This window comes from Hypanus sabinus, chromosome 17, assembly GCF_030144855.1.
Source record: "Hypanus sabinus isolate sHypSab1 chromosome 17, sHypSab1.hap1, whole genome shotgun sequence".
NCBI classification, from domain to species: Eukaryota; Metazoa; Chordata; class Chondrichthyes; order Myliobatiformes; family Dasyatidae; genus Hypanus; species Hypanus sabinus.
In genome coordinates, this window is record NC_082722.1 from 60,208,467 (window position 1) to 60,224,038 (window position 15,572).

General features: G+C 39.3%; 1 protein-coding gene across 2 annotated transcripts; it reads right to left on the reverse strand.

Moving 5' to 3' along the window:
- Positions 1-1,202: 1,202 nt before the first annotated feature.
- On the reverse strand, positions 1,203-4,268 carry LOC132407211 (tripartite motif-containing protein 16-like). 2 transcript variants are annotated; one of them, XM_059993492.1, is made up of 2 exons: positions 2,956-4,268; positions 1,203-1,338 (listed from the first exon to the last, which is right to left on the reverse strand). In XM_059993492.1, the coding sequence occupies exons 1-2, from the start codon at positions 4,259-4,261 to the stop codon at positions 1,259-1,261; spliced, it is 1,386 nt and encodes a 461-aa protein (XP_059849475.1). In that variant the 5' UTR covers positions 4,262-4,268; the 3' UTR covers positions 1,203-1,258. The 2 variants fall into 2 exon arrangements, with proteins under 2 accessions (XP_059849475.1, XP_059849474.1); XM_059993491.1 differs by lacking the exon at positions 1,203-1,338 and having other exon boundaries at positions 1,446-4,268.
- Positions 4,269-15,572: the final 11,304 nt, after the last annotated feature.

A 15,572-nucleotide genomic window follows, 5' to 3' on the forward strand; every position in this document is an offset into this window, starting at 1 on the left:
ATCAATAAATGAGCTGAAGTCCATGTGGACTCAGATGACATCAGAGACTTGGAAATTCAATTTCTGGTGATGGAATCAATGAGATTCAGAAAACATTTTTGGTTAAATGCAATAGGATAATTGGAAAAGATCTAAATGTGTCCCAATGTTCCCAAGGAAAAAGTTAGAGATGATGGGTAATGAATAGCAAACATGTGGATGGTGACTGCAGTGTTCTCAATAATAATTTGGGTGTGGTATATTACAGTGTGTCAAATATCAAAAACATTACTTATAAAGTACAAACACAATGCATTGTAATTACTTCAATAAATAGCATTTTATATTCCATTTTATTTAAAACTAAATTGTTTTTGAAAAATAATATCCTGAAATCACTAACACAGGTGTATGAGCACATACAGTAATTTTCACAAGTAGTGCTTAATGTGGGGAATTTAAGTACTCCCTGTCAGGTAACAACTTTTGTGGTCTGTAGTCTCCACCACCTATGATGTGTGGTGGTCCAGTTCTCCTGGCCAAATATTTGGGAGAAGAAACAGGAGGCTGACAGGAAAAGTAATGAGCCACGTGAAAATGAAAGGAAAGGCACAGAAACAGCTTTGTGATTTAAGCAGAGAGGGCCCCTGAGTAAAGTCAACCTCGGAGAAACAGGCAGCTGGGTAAATTGTAACTGCAAGAACGCACAGGATGTTAAATAAAACAAATTGCAAACATGACACTAAAAGCAAGGCTTCTGAAAAATGTTCTGTGGTTAGGCTCTGCAGCATAAAAGAAACACATTTGATATGAAAAAGAATAGAACCCACAGCAAACTGCAGCAGTCATATTAAATGTGAGGTTCAGAACACCAACAAAAAGAGCATTATCACGAGACTAAGGTAAAGTTTGAGCTTTCTGGTCCTCAGCATCCACAAATCTCAAGATCTTTCGCTGTCAAGGCAAGCAAAAAAGTAACTCTTTCAATCGGCATTAACACTAGTCATATCCTTCTATCTCTGCTCACAAAGAATGCTATTCTTCCCTCACTAATCATTCCACAAACACTACCAAGGACAATTGGATATATTGTCATTTGTTTATCCATTGTGCGGCTCATCACTGCACTGTGCAACACATTTTCCAAATAGCATCATTGTTCATTAACGTAGATGCAAATACCGAATAATGTAAAACAACTGCATTAAGTGTGCCATTGAAGATGATGGTCTGGAGCCAAGCTTTTCAGTGCCCACCCAACCTTGTCCTGCAGTCAGACTCAGTTTTTGCAATCATATCGCTCCCACTGCTGTTCTTTTCCATGAGGGGTCGCACACTGCCCTGGTGACCTTCTAGCTGCTGATTTATCAGAGACGTTTGCAGAGAGTTGAAAAACAAGGAAGGAAGTTAAACAAGCATTTTAAAATTTAAGTGATGAATTTATTTAAAAACATTAATCTGCTACAATGAATTTATAAACAAAACAATCAATTATCACATATAAATTTCCTTTTTAAATGGCCAGTGGCCTACTCAAAAGAAGGGGGGGGGGGGGTTCACACTGGAACCACCAGTTTTCACAGAGATAAAATTGAGGGACAAATACACAGTGTATCCAGTTCAGTGACGTGAATAAAGCCCAAGAATCAATGGTGAGTCCTGGAGCAGAGCAACAGGTCAGATGCATCTGGTACAATATCCTCCCTTAGCTGCTGAAGTGTCTATCTATGGGAGTTCCTGGGTAAGGAGAGGAAGTTCCCTTTCTCTCCACCTCATCAACAAAGGCCTACAGAAGCAGGGTCCTCCATCATTCCATCTCTAGAAGCTTTCACTAGGCTTCATAAAATATTTCTCATGACGTCTACCACTGGTTGCAAGCAGGTTGCTCCAAGAGATGCAGAAATTGTTCCCTGGAGCCAGATGGCTTTATCTTGTGCTGACCACTCACAAGCCTGTGCTCACAGATGGTCGCTAATGGCAGAAACAGCACAGCTGGTACTGACTGGTCACAAAAGAAAAATAATGATAATGAGTTTGCAAGATGCATTTTGAATGTCCCTGTATGAGACGAGTTTGACCAAACAATCTGCTGAGGGAACTCAGTAGGTTGAGCTGCATCTGTGGGGGGGGAAGGAGTTGTCTTCGTTCCTGGTCAAAACCCTGCATCAGGACTCAGAAGACATGCATTTGGACTAATCACATATGACAGCATTAGTCCATATTTCCAACACTGTCTAATTTTGTTCTCAATATGTTCAAAGAGAAGAGCACTTAAAATTCACACTGCGTCAAGTTAACATCTGTTATATCACAGATTTAGCCTCTGGTAGACATTGTAACACAACAGTCTGGCTCCCTTTCATAGAAAATATTCAATTAGTTTCCCAAGTAATTTTCGGGCATGGGGTAGTTCTCGATACATTTATAGATATTTTCAAATACACAATTTGTACCTTAGAAATACAATTCTCATCTACTTCACCAACAGCCTTCTGTAAACATGTCAATGATTTGCCGATATCTATTTTAATTGGTGAATCTTCCTTTTTAGTTATAACAATTCCGAGATATCATTTTCATGGTACTAGCTTTGGTAAATTGCACAATGCCCATTTCAATCAGAAATACAACAAAACGACTGGCTCTTAGTTATTCGAAAGCCAGGGTACAGAGGCTCAGTAAATACAGCCTGGAACCTGTATAATAATGTAATGCCCATTTCAGAGACAGCATAAAAGGCAAGGATTCCATTAGGATAGTTTAGATACACACCGATTTGTTCACATTTCTCTGATTTTGTTTTAACTTCTATATTATTATACCATGCTGAACTATGACTCTTGAATAGCTGTATACCCCATGAGTGCTTATTCCTCCCAATGAAACAAGAATTGTCCGATCCCTTCCTTGCTATACATTTATATGTCACACCTACACAGCAGCCTTCACTTGTTTCAACTTCCCAGTAGTGAATACCTTTGCCCAATTCTTCTGCACACAGCAGTTGCCAGCAAGAGTCAAATCGCTCGGTGTGATCAACATAATAAACCTCATCAGGCCAGATGTTTGTCACTTTGCAGTTCCCTTTTGTCAGGAAGAGGCACTTGTGTGCCGTCTTTGAGTCGAAGGTCAGTCGACGGGAGAACACCCGAAGCTCATTCCGGTTCCGAGGTTCCGAAGCATTTGGCCTATAGTGCCTCAGACCAGCCACGTCAGTGGTCAGACTGCCCATCAGCTGATCGCATTTACTCACCAAATGCTCCTTCAGGTTCTTTACAACCTGGTCTAAACCCAGTAAACTAATGTTTAACTCACATTTCTCCTTGGATGAGGATTCTCCACAGTTATTGCTTAAAGCTTTGGACTCTTGCAGAAATTTAATATTATCAACTGTTTTTGAAAGCTCTTCCATCACACATTTCTCTCTCCCCAACTCAGTATACTTATTGTGTTTCTCGGCTATAGCTTCTTCAGTCTTGGACAGTGCTATTTGCTCTTCTTTCTTTATGAATTCAACCACCCTCAATTTTGCTTCCTCTATATCTTGAACCAGTTCATTGAACTTTGCAGTGGTATCTTCTTGCAAAATAAATGCAGTACGTTGAATTGATCTGGTTTGTTTTCTTAGGTCTTCAGTCTCTCTTTTGGTCCATTTTGCATGTTCTTCCAATGATTTAACTTTATTGACTAGTTTTCTCTGCTCGTTCTCTCTCTCCTCCTCTATAGTCACGACTGTGTGGTTCTCATGTTCTTGGACTATACAAATGCAACAGATGAAAGTTCCATCTGTACTGCAGAACAGATCCAGTGGTCTTTTGTGTCTCTGGCATTTCCCATTCTCTGTAATTTTGATGGGACTGACCAGCTTGTGAAGCCTCAGCGCTGCTTTTGCTTGATGGCTCCCGATGTGGGTTTTGCAGAATGATGCCATGCAATCCAAACAGGACACAGTAGCTTTCACCTTTTTGCCAGTACAAAAATCACACACAGCATCATTTGGATCAAAGCGTGATTTTGCAGCAGATACCTCCACATTTTTGGGAGCTTTTTCCACGACTTCACAGAGAACACCGTCCTTACAAAGCGGAGTCATTTGATCAGACCTCCCACGGCATTTTGGGCAGCTGTATGCCTTCACATACTCTTCTGTATCCAAGTAAATCGATATGCATTCCATGCAGATATTATGACCACAGGGAATTGTAATAGGATCTGTGAGCAACTTCAAACAGATGGCACAGACAAGTTCATCCTTAAAATGAAGTTGAGACGATGCAGCCATCGTGAAAACAAAATAATCTTGCTTAAAGTGAAAGTAAAATGTCATTTCCTGGTTGGTTCAACTTGTACCGTGCTACCTAAACTGAAAACAATAAGTAAGGAAACACAGCACCACCTATACTTCATTACCCATTAACAACCTTCTTCTGTCTTTAAAATCCACTATTTTTACATTCACATAGTACACATTTTTATACAAGATCTATTTTACATGTAATGTCTCAGCAACATTTTTGCCTCTGTCTTAGCAGGGAGTTCAAAACCCCACTTCAGAATTTAAGCACGTAGAGTACAGCCTCTGTCAGATTGTTCTTATGCCATCTTGCACACAGCAAAGTTTTTCCCACTGTTACCTCTGTTCACATGGCAATAATAAACTAATATCAATGTAATATTAAACTGTGGCCTTGAGGAAATGAAATTTGTCACTTTTTCACCTAGTGTCCTGATCAATATTCATCCCACTACCTACACTATCAAAATAAATTTCTTCAAAGATGATCCAGTTCTGACACTAAAACTGCACACTATCAATTCAGGTATAAGAGGGTTTTTATGTGGCAAATTGGCCATCGTATAGCAGGAGAAGCTCTAATATAAGATCTGATCATGATTTGACTATTCAGCACATATTCCAGGCAAAGGGACCTTGCTAGTTGTAATGTTCACATACAAACAACAGTCCTTACACTTTGTAAATCACTTTAGTCCTTAATTAATAAATAGGAAAGGTAGCATTTAAATGTAATTTCAAACTGATATCATCTCATGTATTTGATTGACAAGAAAAATATCATGTAACTACTAACTGATGCAAAAACAATTCAACATGGAAGAACTTCAGCACATGAAACAGAATGGTGCAGTATTTTTTTTTAATATTCTGATAGATGGGGTAATCTTTTGGTGTCCTTAACAAGAATAGGTATTCTTGACATTGAAGGAATTCGCTGAATATTCACTAGACTGGTTTGAGGTTGGCAGGATTGTCATGAGGAAAGATTGAGTAGTATTTTCTGAACTTCAGAGAACTCAGATCATTGAAATTAACATTTTTGCAGAGCTTTGCAGGCTGGATGTGGGAAGAATGCATCCATTGGCTAGGAGTCTAGAATCAGGGTCCCACAGTATTAGGTAAGGGTAGAAAACTCAGGATTTAGATGAAGAGAAGTTTCTTTAACTCACAAATAGTGAATTTTAGGAATGTGGTATCCAAGGTGTCAGATAACTCTGAAATCAATGAATTTAAATCCATAAGACTATAAGATATAGGATCAGAATTAGGCCATTTGGCCTGTCAAGTCTGCTCCACTGGATCGGTGGATCCAGTGCTCCGATCTCCTCCAAACTCCGATCAGCCCTGATCTCCTGCTTTTGTCCCATATTGCTTCTTGCCCTGACTAATCAAGAATCTATTGACGTCTGCCTTAAATGTACCCAATGGCTTGGCCTTCATGGCTGCCTGTGGCAATGAATTCCACAGGTTTGTCACTCTCTGGCGGAAGAAATTCCTCCTCATCTCCATTCCAGAAGGACGTCCCTATAAGGTTTCCGGATCTTACAAGAAAGAGATATGGGATAGTGCTAGATGAATGGCTGAACATACGCGAAGAGCTAAAATGAACTTCTGCTCCTCTTTGGTCTGTTCTTATGGTCAGTGTCAAACACCACTGTGCCGCTTTGATAAAATGCCATCAGTTCAAGTTCAAATAGTGGCAAGTCTCACTGCTTTCAAGCACAGGCAGACTTTTTAATTTGCATTCTGAGATCTCTCTTTGAATTTGATTAACACTTGTGTAATTGCCACAAGATAGTGCATAAAATGCCCTCACTGTTCACGATGTTCTCTCCTGTTTCTGGGGTGCCAGGAGTTTTTCACTGTTCTATTGTTTCTTGAATTTAAATGCCAGCCCAGATAGAGTGCAAAGACAATACGCCGGAATCCTTGGAAAAAGCCGATTTCACTCAATCCCCACGATGGTGACCTCTCTCTGTTGCACTGAGGCTATGAAAACTACCCCAGCTGCTATGCTCAATGCCTGCTAATATGATGAACTGATAAGTGAGGCTTTGGGCCTACAGGGTTGGGATGGGAGGACTCAATTTGATTTGGAATGTTGTTGTTTACTTCAATTTTTTTGTAGGATTTGCATTTTATTTTCATTCTCTTGCTCATCAGGTGTTGGTCTTTTATTTTTTTCTTTTTAAATTGGATTTGTTCAGGTTTTTTGCTTTGTGGCTACGTGTAAGCAAATAAATCTCAAGGCTGTATAATTTCTTTGATAATAAATGTACTCTGAATCATTGAAATGTTGAACAGGTCCTAAGCCTGCACCATTTAAAGGGATCTTTGAATACCCACGGATTTGTTGTGAATCTGTTGAGGCTGTGTTAAACATGGCTGAAGACAATTGATGAAATTCACGAAGCAACTGTTTGTTAATCACCAAGTGTTAATTGGATACACAGGGATCAATTTCACACGAGAAGCAATAATTATGCATATCACAAAGATTAGAAATATTCTAACTGCTTCTTGCATACACACATTATGTATGGAGGCACGTTGTATAAATGCCAAGTTGACACATTGGAATTCAATCCTATTGTGCTTTAAAAATATACCCTGCATGATTGAATTTGTGGGTCCTTATTGCTAGAGTTAAACACGTACTTACTGTACATACACTGAAGAATTCTGAAGGGAGAGAGCAAATGATAATGCTCATAACTTCAAAGACAATGGAGAAACCATACACATAACTACTGATGATTTTCTCCTACATTTAGAACTTTTCTGAGGGCAGAAAATATTCTAAATCAAATGGAGCTGGTGGAGTCATCGCATCTGCCAATGAACATTCATTCCTAAATGTTATTCATTGAGATAACATTTTGTGATAACATGATTTTAAATGATAAATGTTTATTTTTCGCAAGAGATTCTGCAGATGCTGCAAATTTTGAGCAATTCACACAAAATGTAGATGGAACTCAGCTAGTCATACAGTATCTATGGAGCAGAATAAACAGTCAGTGTTTTGGGCCCAAGATATTAGTAGTTTATTCCACTCCATAGATGCTGGCTGACTTGCTGTGTTTCTCCAGCATTTTGTGTGTAATGCTCAATGTTTGTTTTCACCTCTTTCTTGTTTAGTTTCATCATTTAGTCCTTCTATAAGGATTATCATTTAAGTTGATGAGATTTACCCATTAGCTACAGTTATTCTCTATGTTATTTAATGAAAAGAAAGCCTGGTTTGGCTTGCTAGAATCACATGACTTTTCTTTTCCATATTCCTCAACAGACGTCCCAGATAAGGGTCAAACAGGCAGAATCCAAGGACAGTTCCAAAATTTTAAGCCACTACCTAAGAGGATAAAGACAGCTGGTTTATGAGCATAGCATAAGGTTTTTTTGTTCAGGCTGCAAACCATCTCAATTTGGATATGAATCACTATTTGCTGGGTCAGATTCCAAGAACCTTTCTGCCAAATGTACAGTATTATGAGAACCTTGTCACCATACCAAGAAGGTGACTCATCAGCACTGAGTCAAAGGCAGAAAGGCAATAAATTAATCATATAGTTACTGAAAATTTTTAACAGCAAAGAGGATCTTCAAGATCTTTTACGTAGGTTGAAATCCTACCATACAGCACTCAATATAAGGCATGACAGGCACACCTCAAGTACACATATAAATATTTTAAAATTATTTTTAAAGTAATTTTATTCCTTAAATTACATACACGTCATCGTATACTGCCTTGAAATTGATTTTCTTCTGGTCATTTAGAGGAAAATAAAGAAATACAATAGAACATATGAAAATCTATATACAGTGGATTCCTGTTAATTAGGCCATCAGTTAATCAGAGGAGCCATTTATTTCGGACAACTCTCAAAGAACAAAAACTAAATGGAGAAAATGGCTGGGATTCCGTTTATTTATTTGGGACAATATGCCACTTAATTGAGGCAGGAAACTGTTGTAGAACAGTTCCTAACTAGCATCAGTGGCGTGCGCTGGCAAGGCCATTAAAGTTTTTTAGAACAAACAGATTTTAAATAGCATCAGTTGCATGTTTTTGTATTCACAAAGCAATGATTTTTATCACTGATAGTTGGCAAGCAATAAGCAGTGGGACAAATTGGAACTGCTTTGCTCACTGCAGTTTTAAGCATTCAGAATTGGAAATGCCAGAAATGCCCGGGACTGATAACGAAACAATTTCACTATTTCAACAAGTTAAGATCTACAAAGAATTCAAAGGTCTTGACAATCATCTTGGTATCAACATTATTTTTGAATGTTATAATGAAAATGAAAATTTGGAGGATGCAATCATCTAAAGCATTGTATGAAGGCAGTCCAGTATCTGTGTTGATTTTGTTCATTTATAGTCAAAAGAACATGGCAGATGAATTACTCTGTTGATAATTATTAGTAAATAATGCACAATTCTATAGTACTGCAGAGGTATTAGTAGTGTTCTAGTTTGTTGTGTATTTCACTTAAGTACATAAATTGCTACTCAGTTAAATCATTTTTTATAAATATACTTCTTAAATATTTCCATAAAACTTCAGTTAATTGGTGCAGCTGCTTAATGGGGCCAAAATGTACTGGTCTTGATGTGTCCCTATTAACTGGAATCCACTACATAAACAAACACCAACAACTAACCAATGTTTATTAAGACAAAACTGAGAGACAGATAGTCAGGTAGATAGACAGTTAGGTAATACCAAGAATATGAGTTGCAATGACCTTGAAAGTGAGTCTATAGGTTGTAGAATCAGTTCAGAGTTGAGTTAAGTTATCCATGCCAGTTCAGGAGCCTGATGGTTATGGGAATTATAGCTGCTCTTGAAACTGGTGATGTGAGACCCAAGGCTCCTATGCCTGCCCAATGATAGTAGCAAGAAGAGAGCTTCGCTTGGATGGTGGGATTCCTTCATGATGGATACTGCTTTCTCATGGCAGCACTCCTTGTAACTGGTCTTGTTAGTGGGGAGGGCTTTACCTCTGATGGACTGGTCTGTAGCTTCATTTTTTTTTAAATTGAATTGTATTGACTATTTCTTACATTCTTCACATATGAGGAGTAAAAATCTTTACATTACACCTCCACCTGAATGTGCAATGTACAAATTAGTAATTTGTAATAAATAATATAGCAAGTAGAATAGTATTTATAATAATATAGTTAGTTATACAAGAAGAGTCAATATAGCTTAGAAATACAATTGCGTCAGTATGAATTAATCAGTCTGATGGCCTGGTGGAAGAAGCTGTCCCAGATCCTGCTGGTTTTAATGCTGCAGTACCATTTCCCTGATGGTAGCAGCTGGAACTGTTTGTGTTTGGAGTGACTCAGATGCCCAGTGATACTTTGGGCCCTTTTTACAATCCTTTCTATTCCTAGGCATTGCTCTTTCTATCTTGTGTTGAGAGTTTCTATTTCTAACGCTTATTCTGGCATTAGGTTTCAAGTTATCACCACCCTTTGAGTGAAACCACTTCTCTAATCCTTTTACCAAGCACTTAAAATCTATGTCTACTGCCCTCACTGCACAGCGTATACAAAGCTAGGCAGGGAGTTAAAGACCTTCTCAAGAATCATCCGAGCCAGAAGTTTTCTTCAGGGATTTTAATGATAAAACTTTGTAAAACTGTAGAAAGTTAATGTGCATTAGATTCAGTACAGAATCATCGTGCTTCAGTAAACTAATTATTATTGACACTTGATAAACTCAATTATTCTTACAGTCAACATTAAACAAGGTAATACACAGGTGTAACTTTCTATAGCAATGCCACAGAATAGAGTGAACTCATGGTGCAATAGTTTAATAGTGAACAAAGATAAACATAATACTTCCTTCAAAGAACATCTATAATGGACAGGAGCGGTAGACACATAGGAATGTTACTTCTTGCAGGATCCACTCCACCATACACCACCTTGACTTGGAAATATTTTGCAGGTTTTTCGCTGTTGTTGGCTGTAAGCCCTGGAATTCCCTGCACCATGTGGGAATACATCACCAGAAAGATCAGGAAGTCAGCTTACCATGGACTTTCCAAGGAGAATTAGAGGGGAACAAAAGTAGGCAATATTAGCAATATCCAAACTCTGAAAGCCAAATAAGTAAATAAATAATCCATGATCCATCTGGTCCTCCATGGTTCTCTATATTCTCCCATTTATTATATATTCCTTTGCCTTGTCACATCTCTTACATGTATTTTCTGGATTAAATTCCATTTTTCCCTACTTTGCCTAAATTACCAAACCATCTATATCTTCCAGATGCCAAAAGCTTTCTTTATCCTTCCATATACAGTATGGATATATATACTATATATTAAAAGATATGTTTCATTTGCAACATTTCCACCATGCATTATGGTTAAATCACTAAATTATCATCACAAGAAGCCAGGAATCAAGTACAGTGCAATGTTCTGATTGAAATGTTGTTACCAGTGGAGACATCATACTTGTGGAGCTCTTCTGGTAACAGATTTCCAGTCGGAAAAATCACCCATCAATCATTACCCATTGCTTTCTGCCACTGAGCCAATTTTCAATCTAATATCCTAGTTCTCCCGGATTCTCTGCACCTTTGCTTCACTGACCAGCCTGCCAGGCAGGACCTTGTCTGTGACCTTGCTGCAATCCATTAAGCCTACATGAAAGGTCATTGACCTTTCCTGTTAACACCACAAAAAAAAAATCCATCCAGTTAAACAGGCATGACTATCTTTTAATCAATTTCTTTCTGCCCTTGATTAATTTGTACCTTTCTGTACGAGGGTTTCCACTGTCTCTCAGAATTGATTCCAAAAGGTTGTCCACTATTGAAATTAAACTGACCCATAATTACTCAGTTTGTTCCTTTGTCCCTTTTCAAACCACAGTAGAACTTTAATAGCCATTCAGCACTGGTTTTGCAGCCAGTGACTATGGGAACAAAGATGGTCAGAAAGTCTGCAATTTCTTCCTTTACCTTTTGACTTTAGTGAACAAGAATATAATCCATTTGGGACTGAAAATTAATGCATTGTCAGAGATGCTGAATCTCTGAAAACTTCCTCTTTGACTTTGATCATCCCATCCAATACTGTACAGTATTACATTACTACATTGGTTACATGATTCCTTACATACTTTGATGATCATATCAGTAATATCTCCATTTTTTGTGTAGATGACTGCAAAGAATTCATGAAGAACTCTTCACACATTCTCCACATCAATATAGTGGCCTCTGATAGACTTTATTTGTCCATAGTGATCAACTTGGTCTATATGTACTTAAAAGAACATTTGTATTTTCATTGCTTTGAAGGCAGAGGGTGGTAGTAAACGGAGTGTATTCTGCCTGGATGTTGGTGATTAACTCTGATTAAGGACCCCTACTTTTTGTGATATTTATAAATTAATTTGTGTGACGAAGTGAAGGATGGGCTAATAATTTGTCAATGACATGAAGTTTAAAACTATTGTGGATAGTGTTGAAGTTGTTGTAGATCACAATGGGATGTAGCTAGGGTGCAGAGCTAGGTGGAAAAGCTGAAGATGGAGTTCAGGCCCAAAAAACTGAAGCGATTCACTTTGGAAGGTCAAACGTGAAGTCAGAGTTCAAGCATAATGGCAAGATTCTTAACAGTGTTGAGGATTAGAATGATCTTAGGGTTCACGTCCATAGATCCCAAAAGTTGTTCTGCAAATTGATAGTGTGGTTAAGAAGGCCAGTGATGTATTGGCCTTCATGTGTCAGGGAGTAAGCTGAAGCAATATAGCAGCTCTATAAAACTGCTTAGACCACACTTGGAGTGTTGTGTTCAGTTCTGGATGACTCACTGCAGGAAGGATGTAGAAGCCTTTGAGGGATGCAAGGGAGATTTGCCAGGATGCATGCATGGTTGGGAATATATAGTCGATGTTTCAGGCCAAGACCATTCATCAATCCGGATCCAGGGTCCTGTCCAAAAAGTCAGCTGATCATCCTCCTCCATAGGCGCTGCTTGACCAACAGTTCCTCCAGCACTTTGTGTGTATTGCTTAAGATTTCCAGCATCTCGTGTTTAAGATTTGCCAGGATGCTACCTAGATTGGAGAAGATGTCTTAAGAGGAAAGGTTAAGGTATGCAAAGGCTTTTCTCTTTGGAGTGCATGATAAAGGTGTATAAGATTATGTGAGGCACATACAGTGTGGACAGCCAGCACTCTTTTTCCAAGGCAGCAGTGGCCAACAGAAGAGGACATTTGTTTGAAGTGAGTGGAGGAATGTTTAGGGGAGATATTCAGGGGTTGTTGTATTTACACAGTGAGTGATAGTTGCCTGGAATGCACTGCTGGAGGTAGTGGTAGACTCTGATATAATAGAGACATTTAAGAGACCTTTAGATAGGCACATAGATGTAAGAAAAAAGAGAGGGTTATAGGCTGTATAGGGGAGAAGAGTTGATAGTAGAATAGGTTTATATATGTTGGCATAGTATTGTGGGCTGAGGTACTGTGCTGTACTGTTCTAGTATCTTCTGAAAGAGCTGAAGAAATTGTGGAGGTTTTAGTAGGGATCTTTCAAGAATTGTTGGAGTCCAGGAGGGTCCCAGAGGACTGGAAATTTGCAAATATAAAACCCTTATTTAAGAATGGAGGACAGCAAAAGACAGGAAATTATAGACCTGTTAGCCTAACCACAGTGGTTGGCAAGATTTTGACACCTGATTATTAAGGATATTTCCAGAGTACTTAAAAGTACATGATAAAATAGATCGAAGGCAGCATGGTATCATTGCCTGATAAATCTGCTCAAATTCTTTGAGAGGCAATAAGCAAGTTAGATAAAGGAGAATCAGTGGACACGATTTACTTGGATTTTCAGAAGGCCTTTGACAAGCTGCCATGCACGAGTCTGCTAAATAAGACAGGACCCTTGGTGTTAGGGGAAAGGTGTCAGCATGGATAGAAGATTGGCTGATTCACAGAATGTAATGAGAGGGGATAAAGGGATCCTGTTCAGAATGGCTGCCAGTGACTAGTGCAGTTATGCAGACTACAACTTTTCACCTTACATGTTGATGTTCTAGTTGAAGGAACTGATGGCATTGCATCCAAGTTTGCAGAGGATACAAAGATAGGTGGAGGGACAGATAACATTACAGAAGAACAGAGACTGCAGAAGAACTTAGGTTAGAAGAGTGAGCAAAAATGTGGCAGATGGAATACAGCAGAGGGAAGTGTAAGATTATGCATAGTATAGACTATTTTCTAAATGAAGAGAGAATTCAGAAACCAGAACTGCAAAGGGAGTTGAAAGTCCTAGTTCATGGTCCTTTATAGTTAACCTGGTTGAGTTGGTAGTAAGGAAGGAAGGCAAGTGCAATGGTAGTATTCATTTCAAGAAAGCTAAAATATAGAAGCAAGGATGTACCATTGAGGCTTTATAAGGCTTTGGTCAGGCCTCATTTGGAATATGGTGGACAATTTTGGACCCTGCATCTAGGGAAAAATGTACTGGCCGTGAAGAATGTACTATATAGTTTCACAAGAAGGATCCTAAACATGATGACTCTGGGCCTGAACTTGCAGATCAGACGGATGAAGAGCAATCACACTAAAAGGCCTGGTGAAAACTGAAGAGTGACTATTAGTAAGAGAGATTAGGATCCAAGAGTGCAGCCTCAAAATAAAGGGGCGTTCTTTTAGAAGTGAAATGAGTAGGGAAGGGTGGTGCATCGGTGGAATTTCTTGCCATAGAGGACTTTGAAGTCTAAGTCATTGGATGTATTTAGGGGAGAGATTGATAGATTCTTGATTGGTTCTTGAAAGAGTTATGGGAAAAGGCAAGAGAATTGGGCTGAGAAAAAAAAAAATCAGGCACGATTGATTGTCAGAGTACACTGACTTGGCCAAATAGACTAATAATTTCTATTTATCCCTCAGAAACTGATTGGAAAGCAGAGCCTATTGGGTCTGAACACCTCCCTCTGCAACTGGATCCTAGACTTCCTGACTGGGAGATCTCAGTCAGTCCGGATCAGGAGCAGCATCTCCAACACCATCACATTGAGCATTGGGGCTCCCCAGGGTTGCGTGCTCAGTCCACTGCTGTTCATTCTGCTGACCCACGACTGTGCTGCAACACACAGCTCGAACCATATCATCAAGTTCGCCAATGACACCACTGCGGTGGGTCTCATCGGCAAGAACGATGAGTCAGCTTACAGAGAGGAGGTGCAGTGGCTAACGGACTGGTGCAGAGCCAACAACCTGTCTCTTAATGTGAACAAAACAAAAGAGATGGTTGTCGACTTCAGGAACGGAGCGACCACACCCCACTGAATATCGACAGCTCCTCAGTAGAGATCGTAAAGAGCACCAAATTTCTTGGTGTTCACCAGACGGAGAATCTCACCTGGTCCCTCAACACCAGCTCCATAGCAAAGAAAGCCCAGCAGCGTCTCTACTTTTTGCGAAGGCTGAGGAAAGTCCATCTTCCACCCCAGCCCCCCCCCCCCATCCTCATCACATTCTACAGGGGTTGTATTGAGAGCATCATGAGCAACTGCATCACTGCCCGGTTCGGAAATTGCACCATCTCAGATTGCAAGACCCTGCAGCGGATAGTGAGGTCAGCTGAGAAGATCATCGGGGTCTCTCTTCCTGCCATCATGGACATTTACACTACATGCTGCATCCGCAAAAGAAACAGCATTATGAAGGACCCCATGCACCCGTCATACAATCTCTTCCCCCTCCTGCCATCTGGGAAAAGGCTCCGAAGCATTCGGGCTCTTACGATCAGACTATATAACAGTTTCTTCCCCCAAGCTATCAGACTCCTCAATACCCGAAGCATGGACTGACACCTTGCCCTACTGTCCTGTTTATTATTTATTGCAATGCCAGTACTGTTTTTGTGCACTTTATGCAGTCCAGTGTAGGTCTGTAGTCTAGTATAGCTTTCTCTGTGTTTTTTTTAAATTACGTAGTTCAGTCTAGTTTTTGAACTGTGTCATGTAAACCATGGTCCTGAAATATGTCTCATTTTTACTATGCACTGTACCAGCAGTTATGGTCGAAATGACAATAAAAGTTGACGACTTGAATAAACTTACAAATCTCTAACATCAGTGATCTATTTGTCTGCCTATTATTGAACTCTTATCCATTGCAAGAATATTTTCAAATGCAGTGATATGAAATAATTACCTACATAATGGCAATATATTTTGAGGTTCAGCACTGTCAGAGTGCTTCACAGCTAATGAAATACTTTTGAAGGATCTG